Source organism: Paramisgurnus dabryanus, chromosome 15, assembly GCF_030506205.2.
Source record: "Paramisgurnus dabryanus chromosome 15, PD_genome_1.1, whole genome shotgun sequence".
Classification (NCBI taxonomy): domain Eukaryota; kingdom Metazoa; phylum Chordata; class Actinopteri; order Cypriniformes; family Cobitidae; genus Paramisgurnus; species Paramisgurnus dabryanus.
In genome coordinates, this window is record NC_133351.1 from 1219340 (window position 1) to 1242864 (window position 23525).

The 23525-nt window shown below is 38.2% G+C and overlaps 1 protein-coding gene across 2 annotated transcripts in view; it reads right to left on the reverse strand.

Annotated features, from left to right (window-relative positions):
* frmpd4 (FERM and PDZ domain containing 4) overlaps nucleotides 1–18451 on the reverse strand; it is a 61700-nt gene extending 43249 nt beyond the window's left edge. Inside the window, exon 1 of one of the 2 annotated variants that reach the window (XM_065252393.2) lies at nucleotides 18235–18451. In XM_065252393.2, coding sequence (XP_065108465.1) covers nucleotides 18235–18317 — 83 coding nt within the window. In that variant the 5' untranslated portion in view covers nucleotides 18318–18451. Of the gene's footprint in view, nucleotides 1–11036; nucleotides 11815–18234 lie in introns of those variants that run through there. The other variant, XM_065252394.2, reaches the window with a different exon arrangement.
* Nucleotides 18452–23525: the final 5074 nt, after the last annotated feature.

The following is a 23525-nucleotide window of genomic DNA, read 5'->3' on the forward strand; positions in this document are numbered from 1 at the left end:
TCAGTAGAGAGACATTCCAGCACATCACCTGATAGTCTGTGTTCACAGCATGAATAATTCAGATCAAGCGCTGCTGTGAGCTCAGACTAAAAGAAGAAACTCATCCTCTTCTCTCCGCTCAGGTTTACAACAGTTAGAAACACCCAGGGCATGGGTTCCAGTCCCAAACTCACAAGTTCAGATGTATATATTTGTTTCACTAAAATAGACATATTCACATGGTTATTTATATACACTGCATATTTATCATTCTTTAGTTCAACTTGCAGTAAAAATATCTACATTGATATACAATGGGCAGTTGAATGCTGATTAGTTGACAAACAATCTATTGAGTTAAATTATCTTTCTCAAAATGCATAAGCTACCTGCAAAATTGTTTCAGATACAAAACATATCACTTTCATATCACTCTGTCAAAATAACAAAAAATAAAATGGAAAAGTTTTGGAATTCACATTGAGGCTTGAGATGCGCAAGAAATTTCCCTTTGCGGGTAAGAATTTGAATGACCAAAACCTCACAAATGTCTTGAAATAAAACATCTAAACAATGTCTTGTGGTATGGTAACTATGCTTTAAGAGGAATATTTGTAGGGCTGCAACGAACGATTATTTTCAAAATAGATTAATTAGGCGATTATCTTTCGATTAATCGACTAATCGGATAAAAACATAATTACTCAAATAGATTTTTGTACTTATTATAGCTAAAGAAGGCCCTAAATTAGGTTATTAACATTTAGAAGTTCACTTTTAAAAGTATAAAAGCCACACACTTCTACAGAGTTTTACTAATATAATCTTTTTGATTTAGATATTTTAAGCCTTAAATAAAAAAGTTTGTGCAGCGTTTAAATAGAAAAACATCTTTAAATGTAAAAAAATAAACAAACAAAATGAATTGAGTCTTCAGGGACGTGCTGGTGAGGAAATTTAGCCACAAATGAATAAACTAATTTTGATCTTCAGCTTTAGACACTGATGAGTATTAACACATTATTTGTAATTAACAAAATAAATACGCTATTATGATATGAAAGTTATATACATGTGTAGTTACAGTAATAAAAACCTTGATTTCCTGCTTAGTTTAAAACAGATGATTAGTTTGTGGTTCATTACTATTTTAAGGAAAACCCAACAACAACTATTTAAACAAATACAAACTCACTTATATTAAAGAAAATTAAACCTTTATTAACCAGTGTTCGTTTGCGCTTTTGCTTAGGTCATTGTCCTGTCAGGGTTGCCAGATCTGCGTAACAAACCCAGCCCAATAGCCATTAAAAATTTGTCCAAAAGCATCCCAATGATTATTCACAGCCCAAATACCAACAACTAATGAACCAAATCCTCCATCTCTCACCCAATTCAGGACTCTGCCAGAAAACTCAGGACCTGACAACGCTGCTTTACTTTTAAGCAAGCTGGTTGCACATTGAGAAGAAGCAGCGTCTGATAAATGTGCAGCTCACGTTGTATGAACAAAAAGCGCCCTGACTTTAAGTATAATGCGCACAGCTCATTGAGCATCACAGACCAACTAATCGATGAGTTGACAGTGAATTTCCCATCATCAATGGCCCATCGTAAATTGAGGAGCTTCGATGCAAAAGCCTCTAAATGCCACCGCCACGTATTATACATTAATCAAATACTTGCGCTTTAATTCCAGCTTCAGGTCATTCAGAAATACTAGTTTGTTGATAGAATCCATTAAGAGTCAAATAAAAAAGCTAATATATAATATACCCATAACCCATAAAATAATATAATATCATAACCCACAGGTTGATGCGGGTGAAAAAATTGTCACTTTATTGTGGGGTGGGTCATTAAAAAAACAAAACATGTATGTTGCATGCAATTCCCAATATATGTTTTCCTTTAGGTTCTTTGATAAGGTGAAATTGCTTCGGCATACATAGGAACTTAAATTTATTCAACTTACATTTTTCACCTAAAATGAAACTAACGCACAAGTTCAAAAAACATAATCTTTTTAAGTGTTACCAATTGAAGTAATTTTTTAAGTTGATCTAACTTTTGACCTTTTACAGTGTATTCCTTACATCTACTTTTACTGCAATATAAGATTTTGGCCAAAACATGTCAGAAAATCCCCAGAAAACAAGCAAGTGAGATGATGTAACAGCTGGACAGATGAAATCACAGCTCCATATGAAACAGATGAATAAAATCCTCAAGGGTCCAGGGTGATAAACACATGGAAATGATTGTGTGATGGAAATGAGTTTGTCTTGCTGCTGTAAACGGACTGTTGACAGGTAATTCAGTCGGGTCTTAACAACTCTCAGAAGACTCGCGGTCATCTCTGCCATCTGATGTATTTAACTCGGCTGCTAATGACAGTAAAGCCCCTGAGGATCTCTCGACTCATCTGATGCGTGTGGATTAAAAGAGCTTAAAATATAAATAATAATCTACCTTAACATTTTACTCTTTTAAATGTAAAAAACATCGACCTTCTCTTCATGTAAACACAGTAAAAGACAGAACGGAGGTTTCTCTGGATGATAATGACAAGGAAGTAACGCAGACCATCATTAAAGCGCCGGAGGAAAACACAGCTCAGCTGCAAACCCTGAACGATTCCTCCTGTGAACATCATCAACCCAGATAACCCAGCTGAGGAACACCAGCGCTCCACAGCTTCCAGTTAATGACAGGACACTGGACCAGTCCTACTAGATAACACACCACTCATCATGACATGCCAGAGAAACTAATGGTCCATAATCACACACGCTGTGTAATCTTCGGAAAACTGCAAGAAAAAAAAATTAACTGCTGTTTTATTGATTAAGCTTATAAATTGGGTAATTTAGATCCAAATGAGTTTGGAGTGGACATAATATCACTAGGGCTGGGACGATTCATCATAATTCTTTGAGGATGCACCATATATCGTGGTTGGGGTGGGAGGTATCCCTATTGTGTTCACGTTATACACTCACCTAAAGGATTATTAGGAACACCATACTAATACTGTGTTAGACCCCCTTTCGCCATCAGAACTGCCTAAATTCTATGTGGCATTGATTCAAAAAGGTGCTGAAAGCATTCTTTAGAAATGTTGGCTCATATTGATAGGATAGCATCTTGTAGTTGATGGAGATTTGTGGGATGCACATCCAGGGCACGATGCTCCCGTTCCACCACATCCCAAAGATGCTCTATTGGGTTGAGATCTGGTGACTGTGGGGGCCATTTTAGTACAGTGAACTCATTGTCATGTTCAAGAAATAAATTTGAAATTATTCAATTTTTGTGACATGGTGCATTTTCTTGCTGGAAGTAGTCATCAGAGGATGGGTACAATGTGGTCATAAAGGGTTGAACATGGTCAGAAACAATGCTCAGGTAGGCCGTGGCATTTAAACGATGCCCAATTGGCACTAAGGCGCCTAAGGTGTGCCAAGAAATCATCCCCCACACCATTACACCACCACCACCAGCCTGCACAGTGGTAACAAGGCATGATGGATCCATGTACTCATTCTGTTTACGCCAAATTCTGACTCTACCATCTGAATGTCTCAACAGAAATTGAGACTCATCAGACCAGACAACATTTTTCCAGTCTTCAACTGTCCAATTTTGGTGAGCTCGTGCAAATTGTGGCCTCTTTTTCCTATTTGTAGTGGAGATGAGTGGTACCCGGTGGAGTCGTCTGCTGTTGTAGCCCATCCGCCTCAAGGTTGTGCGTGTTGTGGCTTCACAAATGCTTTGCTGCATACCTCGGTTGTAACGAGTGGTTATTTCAGTCAAAGTTGCTCTTCTATCAGCTTGAATCAGTCGACCCATTCTCCTCTGATCTCTAGCATCAACAAGGCATTTTTGCCCACAGGACTGCCGCATACTGGATATTTTTCCCTTTTCACACCATTCTTTGTAAACCCTAGAAATGGTTGTGCGTGAAAATCCCAGTAACTGAGCAGATTGTGAAATACTCAGACCGGCCTGTCTGGCCTTTTAGGTGAATGTATGCTGTATCAATATTGCAGAGAGTTGCGATAACTTTTTACGTGTCTAAAACAAGCGTGCCGCACAAGCCCTGAAAAGTGAAGCCAAAACGTCTCGATTGCCCCCCAGTGACTGGTCCCAGTATAGGTCATAAACCCCACCTCCCCTGTGTTATTACATGGGTCTTGAGACCAACTAAACAATTTAATTACACTTCAATTATCTTTTTTCCGAACCTGGTTTCTGTCATTCAAGTGTTTGTTTTTAAAAATAAGTTTGTTTTAGTTAGTTAGTTAATGCTATAAAAACGGTGGTGTGACATCGTGATTGACAGCTGTGATATGTGCATTCTGTAAGTGCGAGGGCAGGGCCTTGATTTCGTGGCTTTACTTCCTTCTCACTAGTGCACAGGACTGGTCCCGAAATCGCTACTGCGCAGACTCAAGACTAGGGTGGCCATTCGTGCCAGTTCCGCCGGACACGTCCCAAACATGTTTTCGGGTTCGTTCTCTGGAAGTCGCATTGCTCGACCGCATACGTCATTGAGGTTCTCACATTTCAGTTAAAAATACATTAGAAAATTAATATTTATTTATTTTAAGACATACAATCATTGTAGTTTCATTCTTACCTTGAAATGTGATGGTTGCTTTTCTGGAATTAAACCCGAAATATTAAACCTTGATGATGTATGTGGTCGACTAACGCGACTTCCGGGGAACAAACCCGAAAACATGTTCGGGACGTGTCCGGCGGAACTGGCACGAATGGCCACCCTACTCAAGACCCAAGATGTCACACTGATTTTGATCATTTTTAAATCATTATTTGAAAAATATTTGAAATCAGATTTTTCATAACTCAAAGTTGAAGAAGAAAGAGATTCTCAAAGAGCAAAGATATTGGCTATCGGTCAGCACATCATTATTCCTCACACGCACTACTCTCGGCCGGTACATCCTGTACTTCTCATGTGAACAATGAAGAAAAATAAATCCTCTGAATATGTCACGAGGAATTACAACAAGCAAAACACCATACATCTCTTTATTACAGAAGGTCCTTAAATCAAATCTAGTCCAACAGTATTTTAAAACCTGCACATTCAGCATTATTTCTAAGATTGTTTATACAAGTAAATCTCTCAGATGTTACCCAAGAATCAAAACAGAACACACTGCTACTGCTGTTACAGAAAAAAAAAAACATGCATGCAAACAGAATAATGTAATTCACAATGGTATTTGTCCTGAAAACATATCAAACCTATGGGTGTGATGATGACTGTAATTGTCAGAGAGCATAAAAAGATAATGCAATGCTTTTGCCATCAGCTATTGAGTATTTGTTTGGTTGTGCACATCTCTGCCCCCTTCTGCCCTCAACATTAACTACAAGCAGCACTTTTAAAAGATCTCCTCCAAGGCTTTGGAAATAATCCTGCATCTCTTCTTGAGCCCAGACTTTGAGAAGTTGAAGATTCTTGCCTGTCCACTTCTAAACTTCTTATCTTAAATTCACCCTCATGTTGTGCTGACCTGGCGTGTTTATCTTCAAGAGAAAAACATTTTAAAGAACAGCCACTGCTGTCACTACCATCAAGTTAGGTGGGTGTGGTTTGAGCATCAAGACACTTCAGCTTCACCCACCTCCCACCCCGTTTTCGGATATCTGTGAGTGATGTGCAGTGACGCAATGCCAAGATGGTGATGGCAGGCTCTGCCTACTATTGACTTCAGAAAAAGCTCTTCACAAGCTTATTTTTTACAGTCTATGAGTCTGATTGATGGGCTGAATATGAACAATGTTTGCCTATAGACGTGCAGCATTGAGATTCTTTAAAATATTTTAAGAAGTGCATTTTTGGCCAAAAACAGCTTGACACAAGTCCTGTTCTTAGTTAAGGCTGTTTCTGCTTCATCATGTGTACTTTAATCTAGACGGCGTTCTCAGCAGAAAGCTTTCTCTTCAATAGCTAAGACACGGAGAGAGACATGAATTAAACATCACGCTTTCATAACTCACCAAGTGCTTCTTTAAATACACAGTCTTAGAAACAAGACAGAGCATTCAACTTATCTTCTGAAACTCCACTCATCTGAACAGCCCTCTTATCTACTAGATGTTTCATTTCTACCCCACAATATCATTTCTGCCATCATTTGCTCAAGTACTTCCAAACTATCGGTTTGTTCCATTTAACAGAAAATAGGAAATTTTTAACAATTTCCACACAGTGCCAAGCTCATAACAGACAACACCATGAATAATAAGCGGACCCATCGGTCACCTGCGCTGAGAATTCAGGTTTTCCAATCACTTCTATGCCCGCAGGTGTATAAAATCAATCACCACAGCATGCAGACAGCTTTTACAAACATTGTGAAAGAATGGGTCGTTCTCAGGAGCTCTGTGAATTCAAGCGTGGTACAGTGATAGGTTGCCACCTGTGCAATAAGTCCATTTGTGAAATTTCTTCACTACTGAATATTCCTCAGTCAACTGTTAGTAATTTTAAAACAAAATGGAAGCAACTGGGAACAACAGCAAGTCAGCCACAAAGTGGTAGGCCACGTAAAATCACAGAGCGGGGTCAGTGCATGCTAAGGTGCGCACAAGTCGGCAACTTTCTGCAAAGTCGATAACTACAGACCTTTAAACTTTGTGTGGCCTGTAGATTAGCTCAAGAAGAGTGTTTAGAAAGTTTCATGGAATGGGTTTCCATGGCCGAGCAGCTGCATCTAAACCTTACATTACAAGTTGAATGCAAAGCCTCGGATGCAGTGGTGTCGCCACTGGACTCTAGAGCAGTGGTTTTCAATCTTGTCCTAGGGGACCCACAGCTCTGCATATTTTGTATGTCTCCCTTAAGTTACACACCCAGTTCTGTTCATGGATCTCTCCCTTAATGAGCTGATGATCTGAATCAGGTGTGTTAGATAAGGGAGACATGCAAAACGTGCAGGACAGTGGGTCCCCTAGGACAAGATTGAAAACCACTGGTCTAGAGCAATGCAGACGTGTTATCCAGAGCGACGAATCTCTATCTGGGAATCCGATGGATGAGTCTGGGTTTGGCGGTTGCCAAGAGAATGGTACTTGCCGGACTGAATTGTGCCAAGTGTAAAGTTTGGTGGAGGGGGAATTATGGTGTGGGTTTTTTTTAAGGGATTGGGCTTGGCCCCTTAAGGGCTCGTTATAGCTGTGCGTAGGTTAGGGCTGTAAAGATTTATCGTTCAAATGCGCGTTTTCTCAATGAATGAATTTGAATGAATTACGGTGAAATGCCGCCACATCCAAAAGCCAGCGGGCGCACTCGTGCAGAAACGCCACTTGTGCCACAGAAGTAGCGTTACAAATCCTATTCCAGGAAATTCTACAGGAATATTTATATCGCCGTTCTTCAGATTGCTTCAGGTATTTTCATGATAATAAAGAATATTTTGAATGATTTTTATTTAACGAGTGTTGCTTTTTTAAATGCACGTTATAAACGACTCAGACTCATAATGATTTTAGATTGATAAGGACTTCATACCAACCAGATGCCGTAGTACACACACAAGCTGCGCATGAAACACAGAATCGTGATGCAGTGATGCAGATTCGATTTTAGACAGGCCTCTTTAATGGGACACGCGATATATCGTGGGACACGCTAGCCCTAGCGTAGGTCCTACGGCGTAGGTTATGTGTTGGTTTTCATTTATACTTTTGCGTCATCGTCCGCGTCAATGTGCAAACACACGCGGAGACCGCTGGTTGGCAGTATCCACGCGTGTCACCACAGTAGCAGCGTGAATGTCAATGAAGAAGCAGCTAACCCATGCAAGTTAACCCACAAACGAAGAAGAAACAGCAACTTGTGTATGATTTGAGAAGACCAGCAATGATGGAAGTAAATAAACAGCGACTTTTGTTGCAGTTTGAGTTAAATCACTCCTCAACTTGGCCCATCTTTGTTTTCACCGTCGCAAACAGAAATAGCTATGACACAGTTTTTTTAACCTGACGGGAGGGGTTCTGGTGGACCAATCACAGCGCTGGCGGTTTTGCATTTTGCAAGGTGCTATGGATAACCTACAGCTTACAGCTTACGCACGACTATAAATCGGGCTTTAGTTCAAGTGAAAGGAACTCTTAATGCTTCATTATACCAATATATTTTGGACAATTTCATGCTCCCAACTTTGTGGAAAGAGTTTGGGAATGGTCCACAACTGTGCACAAAGCAAGGTCAATAAAGACATGGATGAGCGAGTTTGGTGTGGAGGAACTTGACTGACCTGTACAGAGTCCTGACCTAAACCCAATAAAACATCTTTGGGATGAATAAGAGCGGAGAGTACGAGTGAGGCCTTCTCGTCTAACATCAGTTTTACAAGTGTTTACAAATTTCCTTTAGAAGAATGGTCGAAAATTCCCATAAACTCACTCCTAAACCTTGTAGAAAGTCTTCCAAGAGAGATGAAGCAGTTATAGCTGCAAAGGGTGCAGGGCCGACTCCATATTAAACCCAATGGATTAAGAATGGGATGTCATTCAGGTTCATGTGCATAAAGGCAGGTGTCCCAAAACTTTTGGCAATATAGTGTACATACACATACAGGTTGGCTGTATGGAGGTTGTAATAATTCACAATGGCCTGCTGTAGACATGAAAATTGTAATTTGTATAATCACTGGTTGAAATAAACAGACCATCTATTTTTTCTGTATGAAACTGCAGCTCAGTTATATGCACATGTGAAAGCTGAATGCGCACCTGCTGGTGCTGCTTCTGATGTGTTTACAAGCTGCGTATGTGTGTGATGTGATTGAAACAGCCTGTCAAAAAAAAGCCTCTGAAAGCCATGAACCAAGTAAACTCTGCTGTCCAGACACAATAAAACAAGCTCTTAAATGATTTACAGTTAATACAATCAATTATAAAATTTGATTATTTTGTGAGGAAAAACAGATATTAAACACTACAACAGCGAGCGATGATGTCCCTCTTTTATCAAGCCAGTGAGATCTAGGGGCCAATCCTTTAGGAGGATTAGCTGGGATAAAATCAAGAAAAATCAAGCAAGCCAAATAGGTTATGGAGGTTAGACTGTCATAGGATGAAATGAGCTTAACCCCCCCTGACAAAACGCAATGCACTTGATTCTATTTGATGCCACAGTATGGACGAATGCATCTGTCTTCTGTAGAAATGAAAAATGCACTACACATCTTCAAATGAAGCCTGCGCCATACAACTTATTCGCAACTGAAACTCAATATTTGTGAGTGTTTGGAATCTTCAGAGGTAATATTCGACTATATAGCATCTCTCTCAATAAAGCTGAATGTGGACCAATGCATCGCCCACCAAAGCGATTAATCAACAGATACTCGGCCATTTTGAGATTATCGACATCAGCCAATTGCTGTGTCCACCAAGCGGATTAACAGAAGTGTTAATTTGAGCCATTTCCAAAATGTCAGCTTAAACAACAGATGAAAAACACTTTCTATTTTCAAATATGAAAGTGAATCTTGTGTAATTAAAGAATAAATAAATATAAAAGTATAATTATAGTGTCCTTTTAATCATTGCTATTAACATATATCTCTGTATAACTACAAAAATAAAAACTATTATCCACATGCTGTTAGGGTGGCAACATTCTGGGAATTATCAAGGCTGGAAACTGTCCATGTGAATTATAGGAATTAACAGCTAGGAACTAATAGGAATAAACTGGGAATTTGAAATAATTGCAAAGTTGCCTATAACACGGAACTTAAATATAGTCATAAAAAATATTGTTTAAAACAACAAAATGTAATCTAATTTTAGCTGAATTTCTACCCTGAACATTCTTCAATCGCATGCACACAGCACACTGCTTACTAATGAGCAATTGAGGCCACGCCCCCTGCATCTACTTTACATTCTTCAATAAAATGCACAGATCATTTCTTGATTCCTACACACAAAATAATGTCAAAATATCCATCTTTGCATGTTTTCACCAAATGTATATATACATTTGTTTAAAACGTCCTTGTGCTGTGTGTTTGTGTGTGTGTAAGCCAGTGTGAAACAACATTATACCATTTTAATGACAAAAAAGTGTCTTAAAATGATTTTTAAAGGATTTTGGATCAAATAAATCCATGCTTAAGAAGCATAAGTATCAGGATCCTTTAAAATTTGAATTACCTTGCATGCATGTCTGCTTATGACCAAACCCTTTGTTTATTTATGTTTGTAAATGATACAGTTTATACAAATTTTCAAATAATTTACATAAATTCCTGTTAAGTTTCCAAATGGGAATATTTCCACATTTCCCCAGAATAAGCTCCCATGGAAAGTTTCTGGAAATTTGCAGTCTCTAGTATTCATTCAAATAGCCATAATGCCACTGTAATGTGAAACATTATTTACACAACAACAACCCATTTAATGTAGTAAGCAAGTTTAACTAATGTCATATCACAAACCATTAAACATATGATTACAGTCAGTATATCATCTGGGACTGTAAAAATCTGACCATTCAAAGAATGCACACGCGGCCCATTAAGAGAGGACTGTACTTCAAAGTTAACATGATGTTCTCTATAGAAATAATGAAATGCCAACATTTATATTTATTTGTTTAGTAAATGCAAGCGACTTACAAATCAGGGAGGATTTAATATTTCTGTTTTAGCCAAGCACAAGCATATATGTGTATATAAAAATCATAAAGTAAGGAAAGTAACAGGTATCAGATCACATTGCAGCTGCCAGCTTTCCATCCACTAGATCTCAATGAATGAATGCAAGCGAAAAGTGCGTGAATGAGAAAAGAGACATGACGATTCCACGGTTCATGTGACATCTTGCATTGATGCAATCTGACATCACGCTTCCCTGTGCAACATGTATGACCACCACCGACATGAAACTGACATGAAGCTACGGTATGATGTGCTTGTCTATAGTGTTTCTCTGTGACATTAATCCCTGTAGAGAACGTGTGGATTCATTTAATGACTGCGGTTGCTGATGCACATCACACTCACCCCGCCAGTTTGGGCATCCGGACAAAGCTAAACACATCCATGACGCGGATCCGCTTCCGAACCCGAACTCACTTCGATTCCATCCTGTACGAAAGTCAGGTGATAAATCGGTATAAAGCGATCGACAGCACGGGTTTCCTCAAGTCAGTGCGATTGATAACCGAATTCGCGCATGGCGGAGTCTTCAACGCGCGCCCCGCAGATCCGCCGCAGCGCCGTTTGCGTGAAACGCGATCCGTTATGCCCGGTCTACATCCTTCAACACGTCTGACGCCCTCGGCCAACTTTACTTAATCCCCATCGCGATGGAAACAGCCTCAGCATCTCAGGGTCGGTGAGCAGCGGACGGGAGAGATTCAATGGATGACAGATGGAGTCCGGGAGGAGCAAATCACAGCTGATAGATGCTCCATCTAATATAACATGTCCACAAGAGTCTCGCACCCGTGCAGGTCAGCGCAGCGTCACCCCCGCGATCTCCGTCAGCGGAACACACCGGCCGAACGATTTTAGCGGAGAATCCAGCAGCGCGTGGGTGCGCGCGGTGGAGGCGGAGATAAAGAGTGGGAGGAGTAACGTGAGGAGTTTTTTTTTGTATTAAGCATCTACAAAATTACAAATGCACACATGTGCCAGCGGATGCAAAAAAGACCAAAAAATACATCGAGGCAACGGTAGTAGGCCTATATTAGTTTACACATTTAGGTGGTAATTAGAGAGAGTTAAAAGTATGTTAAGTGTTCTGTTTAGAAATGTCTATATTTGTTCAAAATGTATCTGTGTAGACAAATGACATTTATTAAAGGAACACTCCACTTTTTTGAAAATAGGATCATTTTCCAACTCCCCTAAACATTCGATTTTTACAGTTTTGGAAATCATTCAGCTGATCTCTGGGTCTGGCAGTACCACTTTTAGCATAGCTTAGCACAATCCATTGGATCTGATTAAACCATTAGCATTAATCTAAAAAATAACCAAAGAGTTTTGATATTTTTCCTATTTAAACTTGACACTTCTGTAGTTACATCGTGTACTAAAACCGACGGAAAATTTAAAGTTATGATTTTCTAGCAGGGCCGGCGTCAAGGGGGGGCATTCGCGGGCAGTGGTTGTTGTGCCCCCCTACAAAGTTTTTTACTAATTTAATTTATTTCAAGAATAATTAAAATAAATTAAACATTGAATGTTTCATGACTTGTAATGTAATCAAATGAGGAAAATATAGTTGATATATGTTTTCTTTAATTAAAATAGACCAGTTTCTCTGATTGGATGTATTGCCTCGTCTCACCCGTCTTACGTCTTTAGCACATTTGTGACTTGATACTAGCAACGTGTTTTTCGCGGCATTTTATGGATCGTGTAAAATATGGATATTAGAACATTTAGAACGAATCAGCACCGCCTGCTTCATCTGACTTCATGCAAACACAGACTGGCTCAAACTCAGAGATAAGGGTCGATGTGGAATTCACAAATCTACAGGACACTGTTTTAAGGAAGTTTAATGTTCGTACACGCCCTCTTCAGCTATTTTAAAGATGAGTTAGCGTTGTTTTAATTACGTAAGCTTAAATGTGAAGTTATGAAACCCATTCATTTCAATGGCGCGAGGGCGGTTTGTTGTTGCGTCGAGCAAAGCGTGAGCGCAGCGGAGCTCAGCTTGCGCTCACACCGCGGTCGAAGTTCAATAGTTTTGCGCATAGTTTGTGGTCTTTGCACTTTATACGGGAAATGAGCTGACAGTCTGTACCAGTTGTATGAGTGTGTGCTTGCACTGTATTTGTTGTTTTAATGTCTTGTTTTTGCAAGTTATTGTTGCTATTGCGTGCTCCCCCATTGGAAGCCAAGTGCCCCCCTGTTAGTTATGGTCTGGTGCCGGGTCTGTTTTCTAGGCAGATATGGCTATGAACTATACTTTCATTATGGTGTAATAATCAAGGACTTAGCTGCCGTAACATGGCTTCAGGAGTTGAAATGATATTACACACTGCCCGACATTAGTCCACTGCTATTGAAAGATACTAAGGAGACTATTTTCGGCTGCTGTGTAATATCATTGCACCTCCTGCAGCCATGTTACAGCAGCAAAGTCCTTGATTATTACGCCAGTTTGAGAGTATAGTTCATAGACATTTCGGCCTAGAAAATCACAACTTTTAATTTTCTGTCTGTCTAAGTACACGATGTAACTACAGAAGAGTCAAGTTTTAAATAGGAAAAATATCGAAACTCTTTGGTTATTTTTGAGTGCAATGCTAATGGTCTTATCAGATTCAATGGATTATGCTAAGCTGTGCTAAAAGTGGTACTACTGACAGACCTGGAGATCGGCTGAATGGATTCCAAAATTGTAAAAAATTTGCTAAAAAGTTGGCATATTTTCAAAAAAGTGGAGTGTTCCTTTAAATTAAAGGTGTTTCATTACACATTAGATATATTTCTACTGTACTGCATGCATTACTAGCATAGATGTAAACTTAATGTTAGGCTGAAAATTTAAACTATTTCTCACATCTGATTTACTGTCTGTTAATGAAGCAAAAGATCTCATGTTATCTGTAGTCACTTTAATAGAAGTTGGCAAGGGAACTCCAAATAGCAGAACTAAATATAAAGGTTTTTGCTAAATTTATTTATTTACTTTATTTTAACAAACAATTAAGCCTACTTAAACAAAGTTACAGATAGTCGAACAGAGATTATTTAGTTTTTTAAAGGGGACCGAAAATCTGACTCCATGTTTAAATGCTTTAATTAAGTCCCCAGTGCTTCTATCAACGTAGAAAATGTGAAAAGATCAACCCAGTAACTAAGTTTTGATAATTGTGTTGTGAAAAAATAGGTAATTGAAATTGGCTCCCCTGGTGATGTCAGAAGGGGATCTTATTATAATAATAATCTGCACTATCCAACCATGGCACTGCCATTTAGAGCAGAGATCAACTCATTTGCATTTTAAAGGACACACCCAAAAACGCCCCCTGTAAAAACACGAATGCAATAAAATGTTATTCGATGAGGACATAAACAGTTGTTTACTATGATACTTTGACAAATGTTTTGTGTAGTTCATTTCAGCCAAACAGACGTGAACATGAACTCTTTAAACTCTGACTGGGGTGGTCAGTCAGAAGTTATGGGGGTCCAGTGCCGTAATATGTGTGATTTAAAACAGAACAATCACATGATGCATTTAATGCCTTTAAGTCCTGTAATTCTGCCTTTCTTTTTCAAAACAGTATGTTTTATTAGCAGTTTGTCTTTGTTTCACTAATGTCATACTAATATGAGTTAAATGAATAATTAGATCTCCTGTCAGTGAGCTGGGTTGTGTGAAGTTTAGTATAATCCTGAACCTTTACCAGATGCTTATTTGTGGTATTTCATGAGTTGGCATTAACATGTAATCGATAGGGAATGAGATAAAGCATATCCGAGGGGAGGGCTCTGAATTTTAGCCTGAACCCAGAGTCCTCCCCCCTCTTTAATTGGGATAGTTGAAACTAGATGAAAGTGAGATGTTGGGATGGAGGAGGGATGCTGCAAAAAACTGTCACGAGATAGAGATGAGGGACAGCTATTTATAGGCACCTCTTTGTGCTGATTGGTTGGATCACATGACCATGCTCCTCCCGAATAAACTTTATTAAAAATTGGCCTTATTTCCATCGCCTAGATTACATGAAGAATATGAAATGTATCTCTCTTTGCTGAAGTAATGAGTGTTAGTGTGTTGCGACCCTGACAGAATATCAAACAGTCTCATCAATAATCGAATGTGAATCTGAGTGCTGCGGATTGAATCCGAAATCGGGACAGAGGACATTGAAGAAACATTATATAATAGCTGCTCTGTCACAAAGCAACAGTTGAATATTATAAGATCTAGCATAGGTTTATTCAAAATGCCTCAGCTTGAGTTGAAGTATAATTGTCATTTCTACTATTGGTTTGTATTTTACTACACAAAAGTTGCCTGTGGTTGGATAGAAACTGGCAGTGAATTTGGCTTCTTTAGCTTCAAGTGTTTTTTAGTAAACAAATAGTTTTGAATTTACATTCTGAAAGATGAAGCTATGATGATACAATACCAGTAAACTGACCTGTGACCTGTGCACATTATCTACTATGTAAGATAAGGGATGTGATGGAAACTGAAGAGTTTACAGTATTACAGTATGTTATTGTGTTATATTTGATCAGTTATATCAAATAAAGATTTTTCTTCGGTTGATTGTCAATTCTGATTCAGTCTTTGCAGTTTCTAATCACATTACTGAGTATTTTAACAATTTCACCCTAAAAATGTCTGGGTTATTTTTGACCCATAATGGGTAAATATTGGACAGAACACGTTCTGGGTTAAACATTTCCCAATGATGGGTTGTTGTTATGCAACCGTGGGGTTTAATAGCAGTTGGGTTAAAATAACCCAGCATTGGATCAATTTTTAACACAGCACGTGTTCTGTCCAATATTTACCATTATGTGTCAAAAATAACCAGGCCACTTTTAGAGTGTTATTTAAAGAAACGTGTCAAATAAAAGTCTATTATTATCATGATTTTTTATTAATATAATCTGGAAACTTCTTTGCAGCGCGTTTCAATATTAGTTATCAGTCAGGTAAGTGTAGATTACATACAGTAAATGTGCTCTGACCGTTAATGTATTTTTAATGCACTTTAACAGTGCTTATATTTATAATGTGTGTTATTGATGTGTTAAGGATACAATGATTCTGTGCATCAGGATAGAAATCCAAGACTGTAACACACATGCAGACATGATGCTGTGCAGATATCAGTGGGGTGGCTTCACTTTTTTCCGGTGGTCTTGTGATTTTTCCAGAGTTTCTCATAAATATAAGATGCAGTAATGTTTGCTGGCAACAAGTCATTTTTTGTTTTAATCTAATTTTGAATAATCCTAGTTATGAAAAGCTGAGAATATTTAGGTCATAATAAGCCTAAAGCATTTCAGACAATGGTTACAAACACACACAGACATACACACAGTGTTATAGTGTTGTGTGTTTAGAGCTCAGTTTATACTGAAATGTGTGCCAGTCAGACATCACACACAAACAAACGGCTGGGAATATTAAGGTCAAGAAAATCAGACACCGGCTGCTCTCCTGAACTCTCATTTACATTCATCTACCTTTGTAAACTTCATAAATCCATCCCAGCTTACATTCTGCATAAACGTAACAGAGTCTCTGTAATGTTTCAAAAGATATTATAAAGCGAGAGGACATGACAAATCTTTCCCAGATCTAGGTTACTGTCAAATTTGACAGGCGTTTTACAATAGCTATTTATACTACAGGGCTGTTGAATGCTTTCTTCTGATTGGTTGAGAAATGTTCCTGGGGTTTGCATTATTTTTTGAAGAATGCACACCTGACCTGTCAAATGTCTTAAAATAACCACCAAAGTAATGTCTGTGCTAACCGTGGTATAAGCCGAATAATTGACTCTATGCACACCCGTGGTGTAACGGCACTCCGCAACTTGGGTGTGCATTATTTTTTAATAATTCAACAGCCCGCTGTCAATTATTCCTTATCATGAAGATGTCAAAATTAGGGCTGGGTGGCATATCAAGTTTTGGTAATATATCAATTTTTTTTCCCAGCGGGATACAACATGAGACAATATTATCAATATCGGTATGATCTGATCTTCCTTCTTTGCAACAGAAGCTCTTCCAAAAATGTGCACTAAAGCTCAGACTTAAGCTTTCCAACCAGCTCACATGCTGTGCATTTTCAATATACAGTGATAAAATCATCTTCAAATGTTATTTTCATCATATGCTGTTATAATAAAAATGATTGGGACATCTTTCACGAGGCTTTGGCTTTGTTTGCAGGCTTTGGCATGTAGTCCATAAAATACTGAGATATTTATGACACATTACTTAGATGTAAATATTGGTCAATATCGCCCAGCCCTAAACTGTCTTAAAAATTGGCTTTTTTTCTTTATGCTGAAGATTCTTTATCATTTATTCCCTTTTGATTTTGGACTGAATCGTGACTAAATGAGTCACATGTTTGACAAATTTCCAGAAAGTTTAAGACTACAAACATGCAGTCTATCTTTTAGCGGGGCTGCTTGATTATGGACAAAATCATAATTACCATTATTTTGTTAAAAATTATATTTATGATTATTTAACACTATTACTTGATGACTATGAAAGCATCATTTATTTTAACTTTTTTTTAACTAATTGTTGCAATAGGCTACACGTGTGAAAGCAGTGGTGCCTTCAGAAGTGCCTTACAAACACATCGGTCCAGCAGCATGCAATTTATATTTTAATCGCACAGTAATTGTTTTGCCCCGATTATCTTGTTTTTGAAATTGTTACTTGCACAGCCCTAATAGCAGTCAGTAAGTGTGTAAATCTGACAGTAAAATTGTGTCACTGACATTAAAATGATTTCTCATTCTTGAAGCACATCATCAATCAATCAGGTTTCCATTTATACATAACAGGTCAGATGAGATTCTGTGTTGCTAAATGTGTTGTCATTTTTGGTTCCCTAAGGAGGAACCTTTTAGTCAAAGGTCCTAAATAAAGAACAATTTCTTTATCATTTTATAGGGATGTTAAAGGATCTTTCCGGATGAGATTTTTAAGAGTGTCTCATGTTAATCAACTTAATGATTTAGGTGGCAAAGTAAGCGTGGAGTGAATATCAGTAAAATGAGGTCATGAAGTTAAAGTGATGTCATTCTTTTGTCAGCTTTAGTTTTTGTTTATTTTGGCACAACTTTATTTGTCACTTGATACGAGTTTAGCTCAAACAGATGTCAACATGATCAGATTCTCTCATCCTTAAAAACCACACAGAGAACGATACAAGGTAAAAGAAACTACATTAGTCTTTTTCATTGGAGACTTTGTCTATAGGTTCCTGACAGCTGAAGAACCTCAGAAAGATCTGTGAGAATCTTTAGGGTTTTTAAAGTGGATGTGACATCAGGTTCCTGAAGCATAAGGAGATGAGAACCGCTGGTCTACCAAACACATGCTCTTCAGTTACACATACAAGTGCATGCTGAAGTCTGACCTCTACAATCCATTACAGCATAATAAAAGTCTTGAATCAGATGAAAATAAATTCACATGGAAGTCACCGTGTTATATAAAGATTGAAGAATGTTAACAAACTTACTGTATGACCGTAAAAACATCAAGTTCTTCGCTCGGCTCCATATCTTCAGCGGTCCGCTGTTTGTTTTGCTGTCCCTTCGACATGGCTTCACTAAATCCCTTCTAGTGTCCGGTCCCTTGTGTCTCTGTGTCGTATGTTTCAGATGCGCATCTTGCACAGACAGAAGCAGTCAGATAAAATTTCAGCATGTGAGCTTGCCTGAATAACCCAACCAACTAACTGTTTGCACAGAGTCCGTCCCAGCCTGGGTGTGGGGGTAGTGCCTGAAGCGAGAGAGAGAGAGAGAGAGAGAGAGAGATAGAGAGAGAGACACATCGTCTCTTCTGCTTCGGTAATGAAACTCCATCACATTACGGGCCAGCGCATCAGTAAGCCACAGGGATCAATGCGGCAGCTGGCCTGTGATTGGCCGCGGCTGTGACTGCTGCAGGAGGACATGAAGTGCCAGCAGTAGAGACGCCGTTCAGAACAGCAGCAGGTCAATATCAGCACTGTACCCGAGTGAAAACACTCACTGTGTTTTTATAAACGTGTCTTATTAAAGGTGAAGTATGGCATATCTACACCACTAGCGACACCAGAGAGAATTGCAAATATAATGATCGGTTCAATTCCTCCAGCTGTCATTGGTCAGATTTTCACCACAAACTCACACCACACTGAAAAAAGTATTAATTCAATTTACTCATTTTTTTTTAAGGTAAGTTGTTGCAATAAATTTAATTAAGCTACATTTAAACAACAACAAACAAAAAAATTAGGAATACAACACACAACAAAAAACTTTTGTTTAAATGTAGCTTAAATAAATTGATTGCAACCACTTACCTTAAAAATTGAGTAAATTGAATGAATAATTTTTTGTCAGTGCAGTATTATTTGTCTGACGTCAATTTGTTAAACAAACACATTACAATTGTTTAGAGGTGACATAGAAATGACACAATTCACTTTAAAGGGAGTTCACCAAAAAATGAAATTTCTGTCATCATTTACTCACCTCAAATTGTTCCAAACCTGTAAACCCTTTTTTTATCTGTGTTCCCATGCGTCATGGAATTTCTGGAATATAATGGAATTTTAAAAGGTCTTTTCCAGACATTGAAAGTCAGGGAATTTTATATATTTTTTGTTGTGGAATATCAGGAGATTTTTTTGTTGATTTAAATTTTAGTTTCCATTTATAAAATCATGTGATCCGCTTGTTAACTTGTAATAATAATAATAAACTTTATTTTATATAGCGCCTTTAAAGTTGCATCTCAAAGTGCTTTACAGAATCATAAAATACATTATAGAGTACACATACATCAAATTTAAGAACATATAAAAGAAGATGCATACAAAAGGAATAAAATCACTTATAAGCTAACCTAAAAAAATAAGTTTTAAGTGAGGATTTTAAAGTATTTAGAGAGTCGGCCTGTTGAATCTCAATGGGAAGAGTATTCCAGAGCCTGGGAGCAAACGAAGAAAATGCCCGGTCACTCATAGAACATAAGCGTGTTGAAGGAACCATTAAAAAGCCAAAGACAGAGGATCGAATATTGCGTCTTGGGGCATATGCAGTTAAAAGTTCAGACAAATAATGTGGCGCTAAACTTGTGATGAGGTCCAACACTCCACTGACTATAATTTGTTTATTTATTTCACGCATTTAAGCTACATTTTTATAAACTCGCTGTATACACTACATTATCCAGGCTCACAGCATCCCAGAAATGGAAAATCTGCTTTTTAGTTAGTAAAAGTCAGGGAATTTTACATTTGACTTAGACTGGGAACCCTGAAAATGTTAATAACCGAACAGATCTGGGGCACCATTCACTTTTGTAGTATTATTTTTTTCTTATTATGGAAGTCAATGGTGCCTCAGATCTGCTTTGTTACATTCTTCAATATTAATACAGGTTTGCAACTACTTGAGGTTGAGTAAATGACAAATAAATTATGAAACATTTACATTTTTTTGGTTAACTATCCTTTTAACTATAAGCCATCAGTGATTACTGTGATTTTAGCATGCGTACAAGATGATCTTATAGCCTATTTATACCACAGAGATATTAATTGTTTTTTTTGTTTTTTTTTGATTGGTTGAGAATTATTTGATAAATGCACACCTGACTTGTCAAATGTCTTATAATAACCACCAGAGCAATGTCTGTTCTAACCGTGGTATAAGAGGAATAATTGACCTCCGTCCTTTAAATTATTAGAAAATAATGCACACTCTGCTTCGCGTCGTGTCGCATTACGACCTTGGGTGTGCATACATTTTGAATAATTCTTAATGATAACATTTTTTTTAACATAAAACACCAGCAAAAATAAAACAATAATATGCTGATGTTGAAGAAGTGATTTTAAAAGAAGCAAGCGCTGTCCTCTTGTTTTTGGATCAGGCCAAAATGTGTGCACATGGCCCTTCTCAGATTTATTCATTTAAGAGTAATTTGCTTTTCAGGTAATGGAACAAAATGCCTCAAGTAGACCATTACAAAGTATGGAGGTGGTATAATGATGTTACGGTAATATAATCATATCATTCCTTCCAGACTAATCAGATATCCTATAGATGGTAAATTGTAAATTGACTCCATGTATTTAGTGCTGTTAATCTGAAGTGAGAGCACTTTACTCCATCACATTAACACATCCACAGCAGAAGAGCTTCATCACGACTGACAGGTGCAGGTATCTCATCTACACTCTTAAATATAAAGCTTCTTCTTTCTCAAGCTGTGTGAAAAAAATCTTACATATATTTAACCCATTATATGTTTATGTTTGTTGACTTGACTTGAAGATAGTTTATTAATAGCCTGTATTTGGACTGATTGCTCTTTTGCAGTCTGCTGGATGTGTTTATTTTGTAAAGAGGCCATGAGTGTTGTATGTGCCATTATATAATCTAATTCACTCCTTTTATTCTGCATGATTATTCATATGTATTTGATGCATGAAATCTGCATAATGTGACCTTATGGTGAGTCCACAGTATATTAACCAGGATCTGATCAGTTCTTGTATAGTGGAAAGATCTGCTACTCTAATACATGATAAATACTTTCATATGTGAAGACACAATAAGTACATATGGTTAAAATCATAAAATTGAGCAGACACAGACTGTTGAAGTGATTCATCCGCAGGGCTGCAGTGTTACAGATCAGCATTATTCTGTGTTTTTTCATGCGTGAAGCTGTTGAAGTCTTCCATTAGTTATGAAGTTTAATGTGTACAGTACAGAGGCATTCTGGGAAAACTGAGAGAACGAGATTACATAACACAGCTGCTCACCGCCTTTCTCAAGCTCTTCAGCAAAGAGATGTCTAGAGAAATTATTTGCTATGAAATATTCAGAAATATGTTTGCTGAAGTTGTTTGATACGATGGCATTAGTTTGGGGCAAATCTGTGTTTAATTTGACAGAACATATTAAAGGTTTATGTATAAAATTAAATCTATAAAACATTACCAGGCTTTTTACACAGTCTGTGTTTTAGTTTGTAACATTTTAATGCTTTTTACTTACAGTATTACAGAAACATAAAATCATTGTTTAGGTCTGTGTAAATGCATTGATAGTTTTTGCTTTTTCAGGTGTTGTTTTGTCTTTTTTTGTCCTATAAATGTGACAACTTATCCGTATAGGAGGGTGTTGTGGTTCAGGGTCGAAACACCCCGTGAAAGTTGGACTCCACCTGATGACATCTTCTCCTGGCTGAAAGCTACAGTCAGTGACTGAGATAGATAGCATCAGTATAGATGTACCCAATAATAGAATATAAATAACTTGAAGATTTCCCGCCTTTAAATAAATATTTAATATTTAACATGAAGATATTCAATTATGACAGAAACCCAGAGCAACTAAACACAGTATGACCAAGAGTAGCCTGCTTTTCCATCAAACACACGCACACACGCGCACACACACACAAACACTGAGGATCAATGCATGGAATATTCAGAGATTGTGTGTTATAGTCAGCGAGCTTCACAGGTCTGTACATCTGTCAATACTTCACATTTGTGTTTGTCTCTGTATTACTGTATGTTTATAACTCCAACATTCTCATTACTGCCCCACCAAAAGAAATTACAAAAATGACAAGAAACATGTTTTTGTTTTGAAACTATTAGAAGAGGTGCAAAACTCTCAGACCGCAATGATACTCAAGCATTGATGGATAATAGATGGATAATATGTGTTTGCCAAGCTGTTCAGAGTGTTATTAGCACACAAATCTCTGCTTGTTTTGGTGTTCTGGTTGCTACTGTAGGACATTGGTTTCCAGGGTGTTTTGGGTGGTCGCTAGGGAATTGTGTGTTTCAGGTGGTCGCTATGGCATCAGTTCCTAGTGTTCTGGGTGGTTGCTATAGCATTAGTTTCTAGGGTGTTTAGGGTGGTCGCTAGGGAATTGTGTGTTTCAGGTGGTCGCTATGGCATCAGTTCCTAGTGTTCTGGGTGGTTGCTATAGCATTAGTTTCTAGGGTGTTTAGGGTGGTCGCTAGGGAATTGTGTGTTTCAGGTGGTTGCTATGGCATCAGTTCCTAGTGTTCTGGGTGGTTGCTATAGCATTAGTTTCTAGGGTGTTTAGGGTGGTCGCTAGGGAATTGTGTGTTTCAGGTGGTCGCTATGGCATCAGTTCCTAGTGTTCTGGGTGGTTGCTATAGCATTAGTTTCTATGGTGTTTAGGGTGGTCGCTAGGGAATTGTGTGTTTCAGGTGGTTGCTATGGCATCAGTTCCTAGTGTTCTGGGTGGTTGCTATAGCATTAGTTTTTAGGGTGGTTGCTAGGGAATTGTGTGTTTCAGGTGGTCGCTATGGCATCAGTTCCTAGTGTTCTGGGTGGTTGCTATAGCATTAGTTTCTAGGGTGTTTAGGGTGGTCGCTAGGGAATTGTGTGTTTCAGGTGGTCGCTATGGCATCAGTTCCTAGTGTTCTGGGTGGTTGCTATAGCATTAGTTTCTAGGGTGTTTAGGGTGGTCGCTAGGGAATTGTGTGTTTCAGGTGGTTGCTATGGCATCAGTTCCTAGTGTTCTGGGTGGTTGCTATAGCATTAGTTTCTAGGGTGTTTAGGGTGGTCGCTAGGGAATTGTGTGTTTCAGGTGGTCGCTATGGCATCAGTTTCTAGTGTTCTGGGTGGTTGCTATAGCATTAGTTTCTAGGGTGTTTAGGGTGGTCGCTAGGGAATTGTGTGTTTCAGGTGGTTGCTATGGCATCAGTTCCTAGTGTTCTGGGTGGTTGCTATAGCATTAGTTTCTAGGGTGTTTAGGGTGGTC